General features: G+C 40.0%; 1 protein-coding gene across 3 annotated transcripts in view; it reads right to left on the bottom strand.

The window, feature by feature from the left end:
• Positions 1–18,767, bottom strand: part of Tbc1d19 (TBC1 domain family member 19) — a 188,036-nt gene that overhangs the window by 75,902 nt on the left and 93,367 nt on the right. For all 3 annotated transcript variants that reach the window (XM_008837347.2, XM_029565543.1, XM_029565544.1), the window contains one exon: positions 1,858–1,932. In XM_008837347.2, coding sequence (XP_008835569.1) covers positions 1,858–1,932 — 75 coding nt within the window. The remainder of the gene's footprint in view (positions 1–1,857; positions 1,933–18,767) is intronic.

Genomic DNA, 18,767 nt, shown 5'->3' with positions numbered 1-18,767 from the left:
TATATATATACTTAAAATATTCACCATGCACCTTGTTCATATGAAAAACGTCTACATCTAAAGGATGGTGATACTTGTGGATCCACCATATAATCAATTCAACAAATACTGATTGGTTGATCAGGATGAAGTACACCAAAATCAAAATGCAAATAAACAACTTTATTTCCAAGGCATCTTCAATGTCAATGTCAAGCAAACACGTATAGTGAAAAATGGGAAGAATCACAAGAAAACACTGTAAATATTCATGATAGTATATTTGAAACAGTCTACAACATTCAACTAGGCTGTTCAACAAAGTAGAAATACAGGGATTGATGGAATGAGTGAGTCATGATTGGTTCTGGGGGTAGAGACTGTATGCCAGTCTGGAAAATCTTGAAGGCTCAGACTAAGAGGAAAGAAAGTGCCTCCTTTAACATAGAGGCCCCATGGACAAAGTGAAGGTTGTGAATTTTCCAGAGGTGATACTGCTGGGCATAGTGGCTCATTCCTTTAGTTCCAATACTGGTTTACATAGTGAGTTCCAGGTCAGCTGGGCTACAGGGAGACCCTGTCTCAAAAAAAAAAAAACCCAAAAAACAAAAACCAGGGAGGGGGTGATACTACCTCTAGGACAGTGAAAACCTAGTACAATGATATGCAGATTACCAAAGCTCATCCTCACCCAACAAAATCAATTAACCTTTTTTCCTTAGGATGGGATAATGAAGAAAGGTTAAGAAACATTAGCATAACTGTGAGATCATAATAAATGGAACTGCAAGTTACAGACACAAGGTAAATTGTTGGGGTGGTGGGGAGAAACCAGTCCAGATGGAACCACTTAATAATAGTATAGTTCAGGAAAAGTATTTAGTACTGTCTTGCCCCACTCATTGCATTAACCATGATTACCCCAGGGGAAGATGTATTTATCATTTATAGTCTAACCCTGGAACCAACTACTCAGTGTATCTATCATCCTACCATAAAACCTGAGATATAGTTGCCACATACTTAGAAGTTAAATTCAAAATGATTTCAAGGGGCTGGAGGGATTATTAAGTACACTTATTCCTCTTGGAAAAGACCCAAGTTTGGTTTTCAACACCTACATGGGTGACTCACAACTGCCTGTAACTAGCTCCAGAGGGATCCAATGTTTCTGACCTCCCCGGTTACCTTCACTCATGTGCACATACCCACATAAGAATAACTTCCTAAGAAAGAAGACAACATTGCATGCAGTCTGCAAACTTGGAAGACCATCCTGCACTTTATAGGCATAATGTTTACTTCATTTTCCTTCCTCCTTCCTTCCCTCCCTCTCTTCCTCTTCTTTCTCTCCAGAGGGATCCAATGTTTCTGACCTCCCCGGTTACCTTCACTCATGTGCACATACCCACATAAGAATAACTTCCTAAGAAAGAAGACAACATTGCATGCAGTCTGCAAACTTGGAAGACCATCCTGCACTTTATAGGCATAATGTTTACTTCATTTTCCTTCCTCCTTCCTTCCCTCCCTCTCTTCCTCTTCTTTCTCTCTCTCTCTCTCTCTCTCTTACATACACATGCACATCTCTCTCTCTCTCTCTCTCTCTCTCTCTCTCTCTCTTTGAGACAGGTTCTCATGAAGCCCAGACTGGCCTCAAACTTACTATGATGCCAAGGATGACCTTGGACTTCTGATCCTCCTTCCTCCACCTTCAGAGTGCTGGGATCACAGGTGTGCACTACCACACCTGGCCACTTAAAATTATTTTTCAAGGCTAATATACGTAAATTTCCCCAAAGTTCAACCCTGATATTAAAAAGTCTTCATTTTAAATTACAGTAATGAAATGAAAAAAACTATGCATACTTTACTTACTTTATAAATCAGGCTGTCCACCAAAAGGTCATGCTGTATCACATTGGTCTTAAGCTGCTCATAATACAGGATATCCTAAATTTAAAAGTAAAATAAAAAATTAAAATGCAATAGGATTTATAAGATCAGTCTCAAACTTTAAAAAATAAACCAATGATAGTATCATAATATTAAGTGGTAGGAACTCTTTTATTCAGTATTTATTTGTTCATCACTACATATTGCTGGCTGAGCAATAGTAGATGTTCATTAAATATGCTTATTTTCATCACTGGTACCTAGTGGGTATTCAATCAGTAACTGCTAAGCTGATTGACTATAATGTAACTTTAATAATGAATACAGATTTATAAAGTAGTTACTAGATGCTAGGAATATCTTACCCAGTACATGAGTTGACTTCTAATAAAGTAAAACAGGTAGTGATTGTTCCCTACATTTACTTTTGAGAAGCTAAGCCACAGAGAGAAAGTCAACTTGCTGTCCAAGGCCACAGAGCTAGCAAGATTTGATCCCAGAAAATCTGGCCCCAGAACATATGGAAACATCCAAGAAGATTACTCTGGATTGCTTTTCTAATACTTATATTATTAGAAAATAGTAAGGCTAAGCATAATAAGTCACATTGGTAGTAAAAACAATCATAGCATGTAAAATAAGACACCCTTTTATATTAGAATAGGATCTCATAATCCCACGAAAATGGATTAATTTAATGGAGAGTAAGAAATAGAAAAGAGGGAAAGTGAAAACAAGAACCAAGAGGAAAAGGAAGGGAAAGGTGAAAGCAAGGGAAATGGAAAACACAGCCAAATTGTCCATCGGGTTAATAGTTGGTTCAGTCCTACCCAGCTGAGAACCCTAGGAACTGCAAAACCAATCTGCCAGGCAAGATGTGCCTGCTAGTAAAAAAGTGGCACAACTGTTATCCAGGCAACCAAGTGCTCTGTGAGTCTTTTTCAAGCCTGCTCCACAAGGTAGAATTATGCCTGGTACTGTAAACATTTTTAAAAAAATCATGATTGAAGAAGTCTTATGCCCCAGGGGGGGCAACTTAATACTGCTGTTTAGCTAAATTAACGTAGCACTAAGCTGCTTTCTAAATACCTACGTTTATACTAATAGAAGAATGCTACTCTGCCTTAATCAGAGAAATTTCTCTTCACAATGAACAAGAGGGAATGCAGGCACACAGCTGCACAAGGCACTGAGAGTAAGTGATGATTGTCCTGAAGTGCTCGGTTATAAACAGGACATCTGTACTACCCCACTAAGGCTCAGGGAACAACAAAGAAGAGAGGGGGTAGAAAGGATGTAAAAGCTGGAAGTCAGGGATAAGATCTATGAAATGTCATCTTCTGGGCATGACACAGCAATGCAGTTATCTCATAGTAGCAGCAGTTGCCTACAATGAGGCTGCATAAGACTGGGCCTATCAACAGGTAATCATAGTTTGGGGAGGAGCCCATATGGCCTTACCCATTCCTGCTGAACTATGAGCTACTGATGAATTCTGGGGAGAGGGAAGATATTCTCTTGAGTTGTGTACCCACTGATGAACCCACCATCTGCTAATGGATAATTCTGAATCCATGGTCACAAAGATGGTCCTGGCTAAACTCAGAGTCACAAAACAAAACAAAAAGACATGAATGCGGGAAAGGGACTACGGGTGGGTGGGTAATAGCAGTGGGAAGGAGATAAGAGAGGGTTACAGTGATGGCAACCAGACTGCGATACAGAGAGAGAGAGAGAGAGAGAGAGAGAGAGAGAGAGAGAGAGATCGCCATATGCATATATATGGAACTGTCTAAACAACAAATTTAATAAAAGAAAAAAAATTTTAAAGTAGATGGTAATCTCCCCTCCAAAAAAAAATTGATCAAGGCATTAAGGATTTAGAAGGGGATCAAGTGAACAGCAGCTGTGCCAAAGGGAGGCACTATCGTCTCACCACTTCAACTGACTCGATACTCCTCTGAATCCCTCCCCCCTATCTTTCAGACACTTTAGCTCTGCTCCCTGCTCCTATCCACAGGCTGCCTGGCTTCAAGCACACATGAATCTGTATGACTCTATCTGAAGACATTCCTTCAAAAATTAAAAATTGTGAGTCAGGATGGTGTGGGACAAGGAGGAATATTTATTGCACATAGCTTCCTTGATAGGATGATAGTTCACCATATATTTCCTGAAGTTTGATTTATGAATCTTGAAAGGTGCTTAATAAAGTTATCTGTTATGAGTCAAAATGATCTTTGTATAAAGATAATCTGTTACTGGCTATTCTTAATAATTTTAAGTTTAATTTTTAAAAACTTTAGTTCTTATTCATGATATTTATATTTGTTAACTAAGGAAATATAATCAAATGATGTCATCTTTAGCTAGAATGTAAGGTCCTTAACAGAAGAAATGACTTTACTGAAACGTCTTGTCAAATGGCAAAAGTTTGTCTATTAAAAAAAAAATTAAAGGGCTGCAGAGATGGCTCAGTGGTTAAGAGCACTGGTTGCTCTTGCAGAGGACCCAGATTTATTCCCAGCACCTACATGGCAGCTGACACCAATCTGTAACTCCAGTTCCACGGGATCTGACATCCTCCTCTGATCTCTGTGGGCACGGCACAACACAGGTGCACTTACGTACATGTAGGCAATATACTCATACACATTTTTAAAAAAGGGGGCTGGAGAGATGGCTCAGCGGTTAAGAGCATTGGGTGCTCCTGTAGAAGGCCTAGGTTTGAAACCCAGCACTCATATGGTGGCTAACAACTGCCTGTAACTCCATTTCCAGGGGATCTGACACCCTCTTCTGATCTCCACGGGCACTGCATGACATGTGTGCCCTTACATACATGCAGGTATACACATAAAATAAAAATAACAAATAAAACATTAAAATAAATTTTAAAAATTTAAATTAAGTTTAAAATTAGAAACTAATATAGGACTACAAAATAAGAAAAGCATTCTAAAGATGGGTAAACAAAACGTTACTTTACTTTCCTTCCACTTCATTTTTGCAAAGCAACTAAGGTTCTTGGTATTTTATATTGCATTACAGTTAAAATTTGTGTCCTTCTACACCTTTCTTTATGCTTATACAAATATAAAATCATGGATGGAAGTCTTAGCTTTCTTTCAATATAAAATGGAATCACATTATACTCACATTGAGCTTTCCAAACCTATAGATATCATGGTTGTGCCTCTGCTAGTAAATACATGCCTAACTCATTCTTTTTTACATTTACTTATTATATCTGTGCATGCATGTGTGTGTGTGCATGTATGTGTGTGTGTGTGTGTGTGTGTATGTGTGTGCATGTATGGGTACCACAGAATACACGCAGAGGCCAGAAGACAACCTGTGGAAGCTGATTCTCTTCTTCCACAATGGGATCTAGGGATCAAATGCAGGTCAGCAGCCTTGGCAGTCACCTTGCCAGTCCTAACTCATGCTTTTTAAGAGCTGTATTTAGTCTAGTATTTTAAAACTCTGGAATATATGTACAATTGTGTGTATGTAGCTGCACATGTACATAGGTGCACATGTACATGTACATGTGTTAATGGAGACCAGAGGACAGTCTTGGGTACCATCCACTTTTTTGTTTGTTTTCTGACATAAGTCTCTTAATGACCTGGAACTCACTAGGCTGACTGGCTAGTGAGTCCCAGACATCCACAAGTCACTGCTCTCCAGCACTGGAATTATGGTCATGCTACCATGCTAGGCAATTAAAAAAAAAAAAAAAAAACATGTGTTCTGAGGATTGAACGTGGGTTTTCTTTACTGACTTATTTCCCCAACCCCACGTATCACAATTTCAAAATAAGCCCGCTATAAATGGAGACTCAGGCTGTTTTTAAGCTGCTTATCCCTAAGCATAATACTGCAGTAAGCCCCTGCCTGCACCATGCTTTTGCATCTGTGGGATAAATGGGCAAAGGCAGAGCTATAGGTTAAAGATTATGTACAGCTTAAGTTGGGTCTCTCTCTCTCTCTCTCTCTCATATATACATTTGCATATATATATATATATATATACATATATATTTCAAACTCCACCCGGTACCACGAAAGAACATTTTACCTACATCTTCACCACCATTAATTCTGTCATACATGCAGAATGGCATCTCACTGTTGTGCTAATTTGTACTTTGCCAAGCAACAAGTTGAAGCTCTTCTCATGTTTTGTGGCCATTTGGACTCCAAATCAGCCTTTCATACGATCATATATCCTTCTATTTGATTTTCTTTCTCTCTATAATTTGTGGGATTCTTCATTTAGAAGACTTAACCTTCTGTCATTTGTGTTGCAAGTGCTTTTTCTTCAAAATAGCAATGTTAATTGCATTTTATGGCATTGACTGACAGTTCTTTATGGCTTAGAGTTTTCTTGCTTCAAGCAAGGCTTCCACACCACATGTTTATGCAAACATTTCCAAGAAATGGTATTTTTTTCACTGAACTATTTATAACCTTCTTGGAACTTATTCTTGTATCTGGTATCAAAAGATCTTACTGTTTTCTGGGGAACTGAAGAAATGGCTCAGCAGTAAAGAGCACTGGCTTCTCTTTCAGAGGATCTGGGTTCTGTTCCTAGAAATTACATGGTGGCTAACAATCATCAGTAACTCCAGTTCCAAGGAACCTCATGCCCTCTTCTGGTCTCTTCAGACATTGCACAAATATGGTACATTTACATACATGCAGACAAAGTACTCATACACATAAAACTAAATAAATCAAAAACCTCACCCAGCCATGGCTCAGAGACCCACTGGAGAGGAGGGGGTAGAAAGATTATAAGAGCCAGGGTTGGTGCATGAACATAAGGAACTGGGAACTTGCTCATATGAATTTGCAACAATGGACAAGACCCATGCTGACTCAATCAGAAAAAAACAAAACAAAACCCAGTATAGAACTGGGGAAATGGGCAACCTTAGCAAAGGAACTATTGACAACCAATTACTGCCAGGTGAGGGAGAGTTGATTTTCTTTAAAGAAGAGACTCTAGATAGGTTGGCTAGACTCCAGGGGATGAACTTGCACTGAGGGACATCTGGGCACAAATGCTTGACCAGAGAGGCCTTAACAAATATGACAATGAATGAAATACAGTGTGTGTGTGGGGGGGGGGTAACTACAAGGAATGTAGATGGGGTAGGGGGATTAAATTTGATTAAGATCACAAAAAAATCAATAAAAATATACATTCAAAATATTTTAAAGGTCTTACTGTTGTCTGTTAGAGGAATGTCAATTATCAGCCTTATTTTTAAAAAATAGAATTCTTAACTAAAACTGAATTGTAGATCAGGATCTATTTATTAATTTACCACTCTTTTTCTTTAATAATGGATTTGGCTATTTTTTAATATTTCATTTATTGTTTTTATTTTTACGTGTATGAGTGTATTGCCTGCATGTATGTAAGTGCACCCATGTTGTGCCAGAAGAGGGCATCAGATTCCCAGAACCGGAGTTAGAGACAGTTAGCCATCATGTGGGTGCTGGGATTGGAACCTGGGTCCTCTGAAAGAGCAGCCATTGCTCTTAACTGCTAAGCCATCTCTCCAGTCTCAAGGATTTAGCTATTTTTAAATAATTAACCTCTATAAGAACTTTGAGATAACTTCATCCAGCTAAAAACAAAAGAGATTGACTCAATATTTGTTTTTAAAAAGTGATATTTTATGATATAAAGGCATCAGTTCCAAGAATGTGAGGAAGAGTGAATTAGCACATAGAACATGCTTAGAACAGTGTCCAGCACCAGGCAAGAACAGTCAGTGCTCTTAACTGATAAGCCATCTCTCTAGCCCCCTTATTCTCAGACTTTTATATCTCCTCTATAAAGCACAGAGAAATAAAATCCTATTGACAGCTAAAAAGATACTGCTTTAGAAAAACTTTTGTGATTTTTATATTATTAATATTTATTTTAATTTGTTTAAAAATTTTATTCAGGTATATGCTGTGGTGGTTTGAATAAGAATGTCCCCCACAGGCTCCAAGTACTTGAACAGTTTGTCCCCAGTTGGTGGAGCTGTCTTGGGAGGTCTTAGAACATGTGGTCTTGCTGCAGGAAGCATGTCACTAGGAGACAGGCTTTGAGGATCTTTTAAAAAAAATATTTTTCTTTATATTTTATGTTCATGAGTGTATTCCCTGCATGCATGTAAGTGCACCCATGTCAAGCAATGCCCATGAAGGTCAGAAGAGGGCATTGGATCCCCTGGAACTGGAATTATGGACACTTCTTAGCCACCATGTGGGTGCTGGGACTCGAACCTGGGTCCTCTGCAAGAACAGTCAGTGTTCTTAACTGTTCAGCCCTCTCTTCAGTCCAAGGCTTTCAGTTTTTAAGCCTGGTCAGATTTTGAGTCTCACTCTGTTTCCTGTGCCTGCCTGAAGATGTGAGCTCTTCACTTTCTGCTCCAGCCACCCTCTACCACCATGCCTCCCTCCCATGATAGATGCTAATCCTTCTGGAATTGTAAGCTCAAATAAACTCTTCCTTCTATAAGCTGCCATGGTCATGGTGTCTTATGACAGCAAAAGAAAAGTAACTACTAACATTAAAAAAAAGAAGTAAAAGAATTATGGGAATTACTTCCTTAGAAAATATACATTGCAAACATACTCATATCTACATTATTATTTATGAAATATGAATGCTTATAGGAATTTCATTTTAATTGCTATGGTAAACAATCATTTATTTGTAACTGTATTTATAATGGTTTTTATTATCAATTAATTACATACCTTTCATGACTATTGCTAGAAAACTAATAAATATTTTAATAAGATCAGTCATGAAAATACTAATTTTAGGATTAGATATTTCCATAAAGAAATATTCCAAGTAAATAGCACTAAGAAACAAGCAAGGGTTGCAATTCTAATATCTGAAAAAAAAAAACAGATCTCAAATTAAAACTAATCAAAAGAGATAAGAAGGTCACTTCATTCTAATCAAAGGAAAAACTGACCAAGAAAATATTACATTTAAAGAAGCTCTACAACCAGGCTAGAGAGTGGCTCAGTGGTTAAGAACACTGACTGTTTTTGCAGAAGACCTGGGTTCAAATCCCAGCACCTACATGGCAGCTAACAACTGTCTGTAACTTCAGTTCCAGGGGATCCGACAGCCTCTTCTGTCCTCTGTGGGTGTTGCACAACACAAGTGCACTTACCTACATGCAACCAATGCTACTTGAATTATTTAAAAAAGATAGAAACAGAGGGAGAACTCTCAAACTCCTTCTATGAATCCAGTATTACTCTAATAGAAAAACCACATAAAGACACAACAAAAAAAAAGAAAACTATAGACCCATATTCTTAATTAAAGATACAAAAATTCTCAACAAAATACTTGCAGACCACATACAGACACACATCAAAAAGATCATCCACCATGTATTAAGTTGGCTTTATTCAAGAAATGCAGGGATGGTTCAATATACACAAGTCAATAAATGTAATAAATGGACTTAAAAGACAAAAATCACATGGTAATCTTAACAGATGCAGAAAAGGTCTTTGACAAAATCCAACTTGCATTTATGTTAAAAGCCATAGAGGGGCCTGGCAGCTGGCCTGCTCCCCACCAGGCGATGGCAACCAGGAAGGCAGGGCCCCAGCTGGAGACAGAGATCAATCACAGCCAGTTCTGAGTGCCAGAGGGAGCGATCCCGAGTTCTTCAAGCATCTGTCAACCAAGCTCATCATCAATGAGATGACATAGCTGAACTTCTCCTCGAGGAGTTGAACCTAGAGCAGCACTTGAAGGAGACGACCCTGTGGCAGGTAGCCAGTCCCTGAGGCACCAACTAACTAAAGGGCATAAGCATTTGACTGCTGCCATAGACTGAGGGAACCTCAAGTCAGATTTCCTATAAGAAGCCAGTCTGATCATGGCCAAATTGAAGCTGCAGATGATTTCAGAAGCCTATGCTTCCAAAGACGAAAGGTTATCAGAGGAGAGTCTTAAAGAGGACTGTGCCCTTGTGCATTTTTAACATGATTCCTAAAAAAAGATCTCACAAGTCAACAACCATCTGGATAATAATGGCAGTGATGGCAGTTGCTGTTGCTACTGCTGTTGTAACAACTTGAGTGAATGGAAGGCCTTCATGAGCTTCTACAGCATGACCATGGCAGCCTCCTGCCCTCCACACAGCAGGGTCGACCCTGAGGGTCTGGAGTGCACTGGGTCTGGAGCACACTAACTCATGTGGTGCACTCAGGAGCTGAGAAATAAGTGGGGATCTGTGCAGTGGGCAGCAGCGGAGCCCAGGCGCCCAGCCATTTTTGGGCCTGTCCCCTCTGTCCTGAAGATTGTGTCTGGCGGATTTTAAGCAGAGGAGCAAGTGGCCAGTCAAGTGAAATAGCTTTGTTCCAGGGGATCCAATGCCCTCTTCTGACCTCCGTGGGCACTGCAGGACATGAGTGTACTTAGATACATTCAGAGAAAAACTCTGTCTGAGAGCCTGAGAACCTAAGGAAAGAAAGAGAACTAGAGCTGTGGTCACCTCCTATGAACTGGAGTCATGATCCCCAAGAGCTGGAGCTGTGGTCCTTTCCTGTGAGCTGAAGTGTCCTCTCCTCAAAACTGGAGCCATGGTTCTTCCTGTGAGCAGGTGCTGTGGTTCTCCAGGTAAGCTGGAGCTGCGGTCCCGTCCTGAGAGCTGGAGTCATTAGCCCTCCACATGAGCTGGATATGTAGTCCCCTCCTGTGAACTGGAGCTGTGGTCCTCTACTGTGAGCTGGAGCTATGATTCCCCTCTTGTGAGCTGGAGCTGTGGTCCTCTCCCATGAGCTGGACCTGTGTTCCTTTCTTGAGGGCAGATTGGAGCTGTAGTTCCCCTCTATTGAGCTAGAGTTGTGGTTCCCCTCCTGTGACCTGAAGCTGTGATCCCCTCCTGTGAGCTGGAGCTGTGGTCCCCTCCTGTGGACTGGAGCTGTGGTCCCCTCTTATGAACTGGAGCTGTTTTTCCCCTCCTGTGAGCTGGAGCTGTGGTCCCCTCCTGTGAGCTGGAGCTGTGTTTCCCTTCCTGTGAGCTGGAGCTGTGGTACCCTCCCGTAAACTGAGGTTGTGGTCCCCTCCAGTGAGCTGGAGTTGTGGTTCTCTACTGTGAGCTGGAGCTGTGGCCCCCTCCTGTGAGCTGGAGTTGTGGTCCTGTCCTGTGAGCAGGAGTCGTGATTCCCATCCTGTGACCTGGAGTTGTGGTTCCCACCCATGGCCTGGAACTGTGGTCCTCTCCCATAAGCCTGAGCTGTGGTCCCCTCCTGGGAGCTGGAGATGTGGTCCCTTCCTGTGAGCTGGAGTTGTGGTCCCCTCCCATGAGCAGGAGCTGTGGACCCCACCAGTGAGCTGAAGTCCTGGTCCTCTCCTGTGAGATAAAGATGTGGTTCCCCTCCTGTGAGATGGAGCTATGGACCCCTCCTGTAAGATGCAACTGTGGTACCTTCATAATAATGTTGACTCTTGGTCCCAAGAGGGATGATCGGAGCGGACTGTGCTGGAGCAGGTGCTCACCCACTGTTGAAGATTAATGCATCTTTCGACACTCACCAAAGAAGTTTCCTTATGCAGCAGATGGTAATTGAAACAGAAACTTAAGGCTTTCTAATGTGCAGGGAGGAGAGAGCTACAGAGCACTTATCTCTGAGTAGAATGCCCCTGTCAGACCTCTGGGGCACAGGGCTCAGGGATCATGGCAGAGGAGGTGGAAAGGCCAGAGGTGGTGGATGGCCGGGGGGTGGAGTTCTCCAGACGGCTGGTCGGTTATTCATATGAACTCACAGCATGCACAAGTCCTACACAAGCTCCAGTGGATGGACCCATACTGGAGAATATATGGAGATTCAAGATAGACTCTATAGGCTTCATTATACAGAGAGAGTACACTGAAATGAGTGGGGCAGGGTGGGTAATGTGGGGAGGAGTGAATGGGAGAGGGGATATAAATGTCATCAAATTATATTGTATGGAAATCACAAAAATTCCATTAAAAATGTAAAAAAAAAAAAGCCATAGAGGGAATTGGACTGGAGGGAACATACCTCAAAATAATTAAAGCTATATATAACAAACCCACAGCCAACATCATTCTAAATGGAGAAAAAAGGGAAACATTCCCATTAAAATAAAGAACCAGACAGTGCTGTCCACTATCTCTACTCCTTTTTAATATGATGCTTGAAACTCTTGCTAGAGCAATAAGACAAGAGGATAACTTAAAAAAGTACTAATTGGAAAAGAGGAGGTCAAGTTATCCCCATTTGTAGATGATATGATGTTAGATATATGAGATTCCAAAAATAACACCAGAAAACTCCTAGAAATGATCAACAGTTTCATCAAAGTGGCAGGCTACATAATCAATCTACAAAAACCAGTAGCCTTTCTATATCCCAATAACAAGCAATCAAGAAAGTTTATGGAAACCCTCCCATTCAAGAACGCCTCAAAAAATATCTAGGAGTAAACCTGATCAAAGACATTAAATATCTCTAGAGTGAAAATTTTAAATCTTTGAAGAAAGAGATTGAAGACATCAGGAAATGGAAAGACCTCCCATGCTCATGGATTGAAAGAATTAATATTGTGAAAATGACAATCCGACCAAAAGCAATCTACAGATTCAGTGCAATGTCAATCCAAATCCCCATGAAATTTTTCACAGAATTATTTTTTTTAAATCCTAAAATTCATACAGAATCACAAAAGACCCTGGATAGCCAAAGCAATACTGAGCATGAAGACCATACCAGATCTCAAACTATATTACAGAGCTATAGTCATATAGCAACAACATGGTACAGGCACAAAAACAGACACATAGGTCATGGAACATAACTGAAGACCCAAATATGAGTGCATGCAATTTCAGCCACCTGATATTTGACAAATACACTGGAGGAAAGACCCATCTTCGATAAATGGTACTGGCAACACTGGATCACCACCTGTAGAAGAATGAAGTTGGACCCTTATCTTTCAGCCGGTACAAAAGTCTACTCCAAATGAATGAAAGGCCTCAATGTGAAACCTGAAACTCTGAAACTGTTAAAGGAAAACATTGGCAGTAACCTACAAGATATAGGTATAGGAAAGGACTTTCTAAATCAAACACCAGTTGTTCAGGAATTGAGGTCTACAATCAACAAGTGGGATCTCATTAAACTAAAAAGCTTCTGGTACAGTAAAAGAAACAAGCCAAGGAAGGAAAGAGGAAACCTCCAGAATGGGAGAAGATCTTCACCAGCTACATACCTGACAGAGGATTAATATCCAGAATACATAAAGACGCAAAAAACAAAGAATCAAGAAAAGAGGTGATCCAATTAAAAGATGGGCTATGGGTCTGAAGAGTAAGTTCTCAAAAGAAGAAAAAAATGACTATCAAACACCTTAAAAAGTTTCAACATCCTTAGTAATTAGGGAAATGAAAATTGAAACCACTTTAAAATTTATTTTACCTTACCCCAGTCAGACTGGCTAAGAGCAAGAGAACAAATGATACCAAATTCTGGAGAGGATATAGGGAAAGGGGAACACTCATTCACTGCTGGTAAGATTGCAAACTCGTACAACCACTATGGAAAGCAGTGTGGAGAACTCTTAAAAAACTAAAGATGAATCTACCATATGATCCAGTTATACAACTCCTTGACATATACCCAAAGGACTCATCCTACTACAGAGACACTTGTACATCCATGTTTGTTGATGCTCTTTTCACAACAGGTAAGAAATGGAAGCAACCTAAGTGTCCCTCAACTGATGAGTGGATAATGAAAATGTGGTACATTTACATAATAGAGTTCTACTCAGTGGTAAAGAAAGATGAAATCATGAAATTTTCAGGTAAATGGATGAAACTAGAAACTGTTATAGTAAGTGAAGTAACAAAGACTCAGAAAGACAAATGATGTATGTCCTTCCTCATTTGTGGATCTTAGCACCAAATCATTATATATGAGTATATATCTTGAAGTAACTGCAGGAGCCTGGAAAATGAGGGAGGGGACATGAAGCCTTAAAGGGAAAGAAGGTGCCTGAGAGAGAGGAATAGTAGGAGGTATTTAACTGGGAGGGGAAGAGGGATGGTTATACAAAAGAACTATGGGGGCAAGGGGAAAGAAGGCACTCAAGAGAGAGGAATCATAGGAGACAAGATATCGGGGTGAAATAGGGAAAAATAGGGGTACTTTAACTGGAGAGGAAGGAGGAAGGTTTAGACAAGGAGAGAGAGGAGAGAGATAAATAATGCTTAGTTGGTATGAAAAACAAGAGGGAAATGTATTGATTCAAAAGTTTACTGAAAAATTACATATATAATATCTCTACCTGTGTCCATGGTATAGCTGAAGGCTATATAACAAGAAACAGTGCCAGACAGGATAAACCTGACTTTGAGTTATTAGCCAGGGTAGTCCAAGGGACTCCCAAAATTACATAGGTTATTGCCACAGCCCTTGATCATCTCCCAGAACTTGAAGGTAAGACCCTATTGGTGAAGATAGGACATACTTCGGACATAGGATTTAGGGGAGCAATGGAGCTGGAACTGACCTGGAAGTCACCTCCGTGTAGGATAGATATCATAGTTTTCTCTTTTAAAAAAAATTATTATTTTTATTTTATGTGTATGCATTTATTGCCTGCATGTAGGTAAGTGCACCTGTGTTGTGCAATGCCCATGGAGGTCAGAAGAGGCTGTCAGATCCCCTGGAACTGGAGTTACAGACAGTTGTTAGCTGCCATGTGGGTGCTGGGATTCAAACTCGGGTCTTCTGCAAGAAAAAACAGTGTTCTTAACCACTGAATATCTCTCCAGCCCCACATATCATAGTTTTCAAGGACACTATGCAGGCTGCTAAGGGAGAACATCAATTGATGGTCTAATCCCAGCTTTAAAGGCTAATAATCATAACAATGACTGGCACAGAAAACTATATTTGTCCAGTAGTGGCACTTTTATCTTGGGAGAAATAAGCAGTTACCTAATTGAACTTAAAGTCCACTGAATGGGAAGGAACTCATGTGTGGCACTATAAACATAGACAAATACATATGGCTTGGGAGGTCAGAGATCTTAGAGAAAACCCCAAGGTTGTCATATCCCTAGACAAATATAACTTTTTACTATATGCTAAATATAGATCCTTATATTTACAGACAAGTATGCCAGTTACCACTCATCAAAGCAGCTTATTTTGCAATAGACAGAGACTATTACAGAGTGCCACAACTGGTCATACACAGAGAATAAGTGCCTTTGAGATGCTCAACCCTAAGTTACACATCTACAATGGAACCTCTATACCTAAGATTCATGGAACATAGTGGAACAAGGGGTAGAGAGAATATTAATGCATCTCTCAACTCTCGTCAATGAAGCTCCTTCATATAACAGAGGGCAATGAACACAAAAGGCCACAAATGACCAAAGCAAAGAGAATAAGTGTCTGCAGAGTGTGGATCCCTGGACAGGATTCCTATATTAAACTTCACCCACCCAGGGCTCAGGGACCATTGAGGAAGAGGGGGTGGAAAGATTGTAAGAGCCAGAAGACAAAGTGCATGACCATATGGAAACAGAGTTTTACAGGCTCCTGGGACCTTGCTCATAAGAACCTACAGCAACGGTGACAATATGCACAAGATCCATATAAACTCAGTCAGACAAAAACCCAGCACAGAACTGCATAAATGCACAGCAGACCTCAACCTTAGCCAAAGAACTAATGTGGCAGCTGATTACTGCAGGGTGAGGGAGAGTTGTTCTGCTTTATAAGGGAATGACTCTAGATAGACCCCAGAGGGTGAATTTGTACTGGGGGACATCTGGGTACACTAACTTGACTTGACAGACTAACATATGACAGAGTGCATGAAATCCAATGGAGGGGGGACAGCTATAGGGTGTTGCAGGTGGGGGAGGGGGTATAAAGATGATTAAGATGTATTGTATGAAATGCACAAAAATTCAGTAAAAATATACAAAAATTGTAAGCATAAAGGCAATTTTTACTGTGTCCTATTATTCAAAATAGTGAATAATCTCATAAATATAAATAGAAAGTAGCCTTGTAGATTAATAGAAATGGCTCATATTTAGACATATAATAAAATATTATGGAACAAAGCAACAAGTATGAAAAGCTGACTGACTGAGTGGAAACAAGGCCATGTTGGTCCAGAAACTCTCATCTGTCAATAATTTCAAAATCACAGGCCATATATGAAAAATACTTCATAGATCAAGTTTAACATTTTTTCATATAATCATTAGTTAAAATTTATTGTGTTTTCCCAGGGGGTAAATTAATAAGCTTCTGTGCACTTCAATAAAATGATAACAACAGCAGCTTTACACTGATATTAGTAACAATTAAAATACAAAGTAGGGGCTGGAGAGATGGCTCAGTGGTTAAGAGCACTGACTGCTCTTACAGAGGACCCGGGTTCGATTCCCAGCACCCACATTGCAGCTACGAACCATCCTTAACTCCAGTTCCAGGGGAATCCGAAGCCCTCTTCTGACCTCTGCGACATTGCAGGACACAGGTGCACACACATACATGCAGGCAATACACTCATACATATAAAATGAAAATAATAAATAAAATAATAAATAAAATAAAATACAAAGTAAATTACAATTTACTGAAATCGACACATACCACAGATTCTGTGTGTACAAAAATAATTATGTAATTAATGTTTTTGCAATTTTCTTTTAATTATTTTTGTATGCCATATCACATAGTTAAACAAATGTTAAAACTTTAGTGTATTGTAGGACTTGAATGATGGTTCACTGGTTAAGAGCACTGGCTGTTCTTGCAGAAGACTCGGGTGCGATTCCCAGCACCCACATGGAGACTAACAACTGTCCATAACTCCAGTTCCAGGGGATTTGACGCCCTTTGTTGACCTCTGGGCACTGCAGGACATGGGTGCACTTACACACATGCGGACATAACACTCATACACATAAAATAAAAACAAGACAAAAAAACTTTAGTATATTTTATTTAAAATGTTTCATATATTTAATATTCTATTTCTTGGACATAGAGATATAGAAATAATCTAGATAGACAAGTTATCTTTCCTCACAGATCTTTAGGTTAAACCAAGACTTTTTTTATCAAGTGACTTAGACAGCAACTCAGGGAGGTGGCCACTTTCCAGCATCACCACTGTGCAATATGCTTTACTGTCATGTGGACAGTTTTATACTGGATAGTCCCTTCACTATCCACAACAAAATACATGAATTTAAAATAATAAATTTCCTAACAAATGCATGAAAGTAGTAAATTAAGTTAATGGGAAATGTTATTTTTCTACCCCACTATAGTTCTTCCAGATCTCAGTGTCTACTATAGCTGGGTGTGGTGGCACACGCCTTTAATCCCAGCACTTGGGAGGCAGACACAGGTGGATCTCTGTGAGTTCAAGGCCAGCCTGGTCTACATAGCGAGTTCCAGGCCAGCTGGAGCTACAGGGAGAACTTGTCTCAAAAAAAAAAAAATCTCAAAGTGTTTACTAAACCAGCTATAAGCCTGGATGCTGCCTTGGAGCAGTAGGAGAGGGAGCAGTTAACCATTGGTCCCTGGGGCTGGAGAGATGGCTCAGCAGTTAAGAGCACAAATTGTGCTTGCAGAGAACCCAAGTTTGAATCCCAGAACCCACATGGCAGCTAACAACTATCTGTAACTCCAGTTTAAGAGGATCCTACACCCTCTTCTGACCTCTACAAGTGTTGCATGACACAGGTGTACTTATATACATTCAAGAATTGCATTCAGACACATAAAATAAAAATGATAAATAAAATAGTTTTTAAAAAATCATTGGAACTCTACACAAACAGAGAGATAGGAGAAAAAAAGAAAAAAAGAAAAGAACTAAGAAAAATGGTAAATTAAAATAAAGACCAAGAATATTCCGAGGACAGACTAGGCAATGTCAAACCAGTGGGCTACAAGAACTAAAGATGTCCACTGCTCCTTGCTGAGTTCAAGGCCAGCCTGGTCTACATAGAGAGTTATGGGATATTTATCATTATGTGTGGGATATTTATGGTTATGCAGTGGGGGTGTATATGAGCAAGTTATGAAATTAGGCACAGCATAGACTTTTAAGATGTATCTATGGAAAGAGAGGGATAGGGAGAAAGATGAGCAAAATAAGGTCTAGGGTTTGCTTTTATTTTTAAAACAGAGGACTCGAGAATGTACAATGCTAGGGGAAGGGGTGACAGGAAAGGAAGATGTTTAAGATTCAAAGGAAACATTTCAAATGACAAAAGAATGCACAAAGTGAAGCATTAAAAAAAGTCAGCACATCTTTTCCAATGACATGGGGGTGGGAAGGCAAGATAAAGATGAGTTCAAGGCAGTGTGAGAGACATTGGTAAATCTCATCTTTTAGTCTGAATGAGAAGACGGGATGATATGTTGGGAAATAATAAGAGAGGGATATGAGGCCATGTAGAAAGAAAAGAATGACACCGGCTTTCTGCTGGAGCACTTTGGTGAACAGTGCTACTGAAGACTGAAACATCTTGAGTTGGAGGTGCTTGTAAGAAATTCAGGTGCATCAGCCCACAGGACAAGCATATCTAAGCTCAGGAAAGACACCTAGTAATTAGGGAAATGTAAATTAAAACCACTTTAAGATTTCATCTTACCCCAGTCAGACTGGCTAAGATCAAAAGAACAAATGATACCAAATGTTGGAGAGGATGTGGGGAAAGGGGAACACTCATCCACTGCTGGTGAAGCTGCAAACTTGTTCAACCCCTATGGAAAGCAGTGTGGAGAACTCTTAAAAAATTACAAATGAACCTACCATTGAG

Source organism: Nannospalax galili, unplaced genomic scaffold, assembly GCF_000622305.1.
Source record: "Nannospalax galili isolate Female #2095 unplaced genomic scaffold, S.galili_v1.0 scaffold777, whole genome shotgun sequence".
NCBI lineage: Eukaryota > Metazoa > Chordata > Mammalia > Rodentia > Spalacidae > Nannospalax > Nannospalax galili.
Note: the sequence above shows the minus strand (reverse complement) of the source record. Positions and strands in the feature narration are given on the sequence as shown.